At 43.9% G+C, this 6,000-nt stretch overlaps 1 protein-coding gene across 10 annotated transcripts in view; it reads right to left on the reverse strand.

Moving 5' to 3' along the window:
• Positions 1-3,184, reverse strand: part of AIG1 (androgen induced 1) — a 266,136-nt gene extending 262,952 nt beyond the window's left edge. For 3 of the 10 annotated variants that reach the window (XM_045066291.1, XM_045066294.1, XM_004752741.3), the window contains exon 1: positions 2,860-3,127. In XM_045066291.1, coding sequence (XP_044922226.1) covers positions 2,860-3,000 — 141 coding nt within the window. In that variant the 5' untranslated portion in view covers positions 3,001-3,127. Of the gene's footprint in view, positions 1-2,355; positions 2,723-2,859 lie in introns of those variants that run through there. The other 7 variants (XM_045066296.1, XM_045066293.1, XM_004752739.3 and 4 more) reach the window with 7 other exon arrangements.
• Positions 3,185-6,000: the final 2,816 nt, after the last annotated feature.

Raw genomic sequence — 6,000 nt, forward strand, 5'->3', positions numbered from 1 at the left:
TAGAAGTTCTTAGGGGAAGAACAGGGTAGGATTACTGATAGCAAAAACTTGTATTTCAGGTTTTAACCATGAACTCTGATTCTATTGCAATGACTCTGACCCTCAGTGTAAGATATGAATATAGCCGAAATGGCCACTGCCCCAGAACCAACCGGTCCCAGATACAAGTGGCCTGAGACTCCTGATTGACGTTCTGGTAAACTCATGAGGTAGACCATGGAATCAGACTGTGGCCACCAGGATAATTCCTGACTTTGCAGTCCAAGCTGGCTAGAAAAAGGGCTTTCTCACTAAAGTTTTAGAAGTTAAACCCTCCTCCAAAATTGCTCCAGTGATCTTAGAATCATTAAAACTTTCCAAGGCACTAAGTAATCAAGATTATTTGTTTTAAACACGCAAAAAAATGAGAAGTCAGGTATATTAGAGTAGCCTAATTTTTCCATGCCATTACTAAGGACTGTGCAGGAGACTATTTCAACAACTTTACAGTGCATAAGCTCTAATCATTAAAAGAATAACACTTTGCATGAATGTTTTTATGAATACAGTCTAGACAGACCTTCTCATAGGAACTCTTGATTAAAGATAATTATTAGGTTTCAATCATAAGTCACAGAAAGTAAAAAGTCTGAATAGGCTGAAGGCCCTACAAAAACTGAATCTAAATATGAAACAAACAGAATCAAGTTTGAATGTATGGCCTGAATTCTAGGAGATAAAAGTATGTTTGTGGTGATTAAATACTTAAAGCAGGCACGTTCTGTCATCAAATGCTAAAATAGAAACTGCATGGCAGTTTCTGCAGAGTCAAATAGCCTCTACTGTGCTATCATGTCATACAAAGGTTATGGGAAGTATATTGTTTTCTTGAGAGCCTTGTTATTTAACACACAGTAAGCAATGCCCAACATGAGAAGTCGTCATCTCTCATGGGTTAATGGATACCCCAATTTCTACCCCTCTCACCTGCTGTCCTCCACCCTCACTCCCCTAAAACTGTTCCTAACACAAAGGTGCTTCTGAGAACTCTCCATAGCTCCCATGGTACTGGTAGGGTCTCCAACAATACTTCAGCTCAGCACTGCTCCTTGGCGACACCAAAGTGGGCTAGTTCTAAGTGAGATCTGATTAAGGAATGGAAAAAGGGAGGGATCCAAGAGGAATTTTATTTGCATAGCCCCTGAAAGAATTCCGAAAATCTATGCACATATTTTTAAATAACATCTAAACATTTTTAACAGAAGTTTAAACACTTGAAAAAGGAACATGATTTCAAATGCTCTGATACATATTTATCAGAACCTCAGGGCTGCAGATTTCACTCAATCTATGGAAAATGTCTGCTCTATCACATAATTGGCAGAGCCCACTCTCATTGACAAGCCAATCAACCCAATAAAACTTTCTGTCAAAACAAGCCTGACTTCGTTTTTTTCAGTCAAATGTGAAGATAGTCCTGGTGACAGTCTGTATTCTGAATGCTAAAAGGAACAGATAAATACAGCACAGAGCCTTGTCATGTGCTCACCCCTTGGATGAATGAGGAAGAAGGAAGGAGAACTGACAGGCATTATCCATGTTCAGAGGCAGATCAATTTCGAGGAAGAGAAGCTGAGAATCTGAAAACTGAAACCTTGAAACCCTCTATGCCCTGGGAAGTCTTGGATCCCAAAGGCACGTACATGGTTTGGAAACTGCTGAGAAAAAGTGCTTAAATTCTTCTTTGAAAGTATCTAACGTGAAACAAATATGAAGTGGTGTTTTTAAAGAAAAGGCCCTCTGACTGCATTTCTTTGAGGGATTTTAAGCCTCTGGAAATATCTTAACACAGGTATCATGTTCTCCTCATCAAAAAGGAAGGTCAACGATTAGAGATTATAACCTTGCTTATCTGCCAACCTTGTGTATAATCTTGGATGGGCAGTTGTGCTGTCCCAGGATTTGCTTCTACATTACCTCTAGTCCTTGGAACTCCTTGATTTGTTCTCACCCTCTACCCATCTTTGGTCATTGTTGAGTGTGTTTCACCAAGTCTAAATTAGTCACCTTTCCCCTTTAAACTCCTAGATTTCACCCCATGTCATTATTGGGCCTAATGCTCATATTCTGATGCTCTGATGCTCTTTAGTGCCAAAAGTAGATAAGCTTTTTTTAAAAAAACAAAAACAACAACAACAAAAAAAACCCTGCAACTGCCAAGGCTATCCTGTTGTGCCAACAGGGCTGCTTATGCAAACTATTGAAAACTCAGTTGGAAATCGAGTGTAAAGACATACTGGTAACGCATTTTGAAAACCTCTCACCTAATGTTTCTGGGAGAAAGGTTAGAAGTAAATTACTGACAATGGGCAAGAAGACAGATGCAAAGGAGACAACTTTATTAGGGGCTTTCTCTTCTTTATGAGGATTTTGGTCCTTTCAGAGGAGCTCCAAGTAATTCGACAATACCCAGTTTCCTTCAGTTGCTGCAACTTGATCCCACGGTGGGTGCTCTGGAAAGCACGCTGCAGGCGAATGGGTCTGAGGCCACTCAAGATCAAGGTCGTCTGATCCATTTGTTAAGTTGAGACTCCTTCCGTGTCACCTCTTAGAAGCAGGTCTGTGTTCCCCTCCAAAGAGCCCACCACCTGGCTGTGCCCACTTCCATTCGTGCCCCAGCTACCACGTAAGGGGTGGTTCAGAGGTGCTGCTACGGGGGCAGCCAGGCCTTTACGCGCAAGCACTGAGGGAGAGGCGAGCACACCGGTAGAGGCTGGAGGGGCGCGCGCGCGCGCAGGTGCCCGCGCACCCACCCCACCCCCCCTACACACACCGACTCGGGGTGCAGGGCGGACGCGGGAGGGGAGCGGAAGGCCTTACCAGATCAATGAACGTCAGGAATTTCCAGCTCCCGCCGTAGGTTTGATGCGAGGGCATTTCGATGGCCTTGTAGTTGCACAGGATAGAGCAGTAGGACAGCAGGATCGCCACCCGCAGCACCTGGCACGGGACAAGCGCCATGTTCGCAAAAGGCCTGGCAGGCTGGAAGGCGAGGAGGGAAGGCTGGAGGCGCAGGGCGCACGGGGGCGGGCGCCGGGGGAACCCTGGCGCGGCCAGCCGCGGGGCGGGCCGGGCCGGGCCGGGGCGGAGCCGGGCGGAGTGGGGCGGGGTCTGCGGCGGGCTGGCCCCGCGGGACCGGCGACCGGGAGCGCCTGGCGACCTGCGCGGGCGGGGCGGCGGTGGCGGGCCCTGGCGGCGGCCACGGTCTGGCGCCGTGGCGTCAGCTCTTTCGTCATCTCCGTCATTCTGCTCCTGCGTTCGCGGGGCCCTGGGACACCCGGCCGAGGCGCCCCCTAGGCGTCCTTTGGGTGGGTGGGCGGCCTCCGAGTGCGGTCGGGGCTGGGGAAGCGGGCGGCGCGCTGTGGAGCTGCCGCGGGTGGCATCTTCAAGGCGGGGGCGGCGGGAGGGTTGGGGGGTGTGTCCTGACAGAGGGGACCCCAGTGAGGACTACCGTCGCACCCGGAGGGGATTGCGGCGGAGATGGTTCCTGCTGGCCGAGGCGGATGCTCCGTGCGGAGGGACCGGTGGCGGCCTGGACGTGGGGTGTAAATCCGCGCGCGGGGGGCTCCCGAGTGACTATTTATTTTGAACCCAACTAGATTTTTACTGATAAGACTTTTAATCACTCTGAAATTACCTTATAAATTCTATTCCAAAGGACAGACTGCCCTGTGCTCCTCCTCACAGAAGATTTATAAATAGCATGTAATACAACAGGACAGACCGTGAACTTGGGACAGGAGGTTTGTAAGTAAAAGGTTATAGAGAAAGGGGTGTCAGGTAACTGTTTCTGCTTGAAGACTGCTTTCAGCTTCAAACTGAACAAACAGAACAAATCGTTCTGAATTTGGAAGCAAAACCCGGTGTGTAACATAATACTAATCTTTTGAGGGTTAAACTGACATTGCCCTTTTACTTTTTTCTTTCCTACCGTACAATACCAGAGCTTAGTGGAAGGAAAATAAATATAAACTGGATTCTCTCTGCCTTCCAGTAAATGTTGTCACAGTGAAGTTGCCTCGGTCTGTGGGCAGCATTTTTTTTTTTTTTAAATCATGATCACATTTCAGCCAACCAGATGCATGATCAGAGTATGAAAAGACAACATAGGTATTTCCTGTGGATCCGTTTAAAACAGGTGCCCTCTCCAAATAGTCTCTGAGTCAGTGAATGTGGAATAAGGGGTCAGGGAAAGCAGAGTGTTAGAAATAAAGAAAAAGTAGCAACTCACGAATGTTTTCCTGAAAATTTCCAATCAAACTAAACCAAAATAGAGAAACCCATGAGTTTTTTTTTTTTTTTTTTTTTATTGGCCTTATAATTATGCCAATAGAAATCGATGTCATTGGGGGCCTGGGTGGCTCAGTGGGTTAACCCCCTGCCTTTGGCTCAAGTCATGATCTCAGAGTCATGGGATCCAGCCCCACATCGGGCTCCCTGCTCAGCAGGGAGCCTGCTTACCCAGCCCCCCCCCCACCCCCCCACCCCACCCCCCGCCTGTCTCTCTGCCTCCTTGTGATCTCTGTCTGTCAAATACATAAATAAAATCTTTAAAAAAAAATTGATGTCACAAAAACCATGATAATTTCAAAATCCCTCTAGCATAAAACTATTCAATTTCAATATTTGTAGTTTTATGTCCATGTAAAAATTAGGTCTGTTTCTTTTTAATTGTCATGTAAATAAGATTGCAAAATAAAAAGTAGATCTACCAAAGATCTTACTAGGTCCTTAAAGTTTCACAAGTTAATATGAAAGTCTCAAAGTTTGTAAAACCCTTCCTACCATACATTTTAGAAAGCCATTAATAAGATTCTCATCCCCATCATTAGAAAATATAACATTTTCATAAAGCCAATTAAGATTTTCATCTGTGGTCACTTTCTTTTTAAATAAATAATTATAGCACTCAAATAAATGTTTGAATCCATTCTAATGGTTTGCTTTTGTTATTTTGGATTAGATAACCATTATTAAATAATTTTGTGGAGTTCCTTTTTGTTTGTTTGTTTGTTTTGGAGAGTTTGGTGGGTATGGGAGGGGCTGAGGGATAGAGAGAATTCCAAGCAGGCTCCAGGCCCAGGGTGGAGTCTGATGGAGGGCTCCATCTCATATCTGTCTCACAACCCTGAGATCTTGACAGGCAGGAGCTGAAATCAAGAGTCAGATGCTTAACCCGGCTGCCACTGGAGATTGTTTTGTTTTGTATTTTTTTTTTTTAATGAAACACCTGCATAAACCTTTATTCAAATATTTTATGAGAATGTCAGTCCATAATTTTTGGAGCTTTTTGTTAACTATTTATTAGCATGTCCAGGTTGTTCTTTTGGCTTTTTATACCACATGTAATAATCTTATGTTTTAAAGGTATTTTTTGTGAGAGATTTTACATACATTGTGTTTTTACAGTGTAAATAATACAATGGGATATTGATCTTAAAACTTCACTCAGTACAGGTAATCCCTTTTTATGAACTATAATGCGTTATTTATGGATATGTATTTACATGATGATTCAGTACTGGAATTAGAGAAGACTGTTTTTCACTGTATAGAGGAAATACTTGCATGTCACTTCTTTAGCTTTTTCATTCTACCACACAATTATTAGTGATAAAGAATAGCTTTATTCAGCTGAATTTCATGAAAACATGTTTTCCAAGGGAAGATTTCAAGACCATATCTTAATTTCTAGTTACCGTAGTGTTCTTTGATTATTGTAATAGCACTTAACTCTTAGTTCATACTATATGGGCTGGAGATACTCTTCCTTAAGAACTTCTAAAAACGGCTACAGACTCTTATTTGTTTCTCTCTTCCCTTTTCTCTCTCTCTGTTTCTTTTCTTTTCTTTTTGAAGGAGAGGGTGTCTGACATATTGGTGATGATAATCCTTGCTAATCTTGGAAATGACAGGGACCCCTGTGTCTCCCTTATGTTGTATCCAAGTAGCCAACTTTAT

The sequence above is a fragment of the Mustela putorius genome, unplaced genomic scaffold (genome assembly GCF_011764305.1).
Source record: "Mustela putorius furo isolate JIRA1106 unplaced genomic scaffold, ASM1176430v1.1 tig00003863_pilon_pilon_pilon, whole genome shotgun sequence".
Taxonomy (NCBI): Eukaryota; Metazoa; Chordata; class Mammalia; order Carnivora; family Mustelidae; genus Mustela; species Mustela putorius.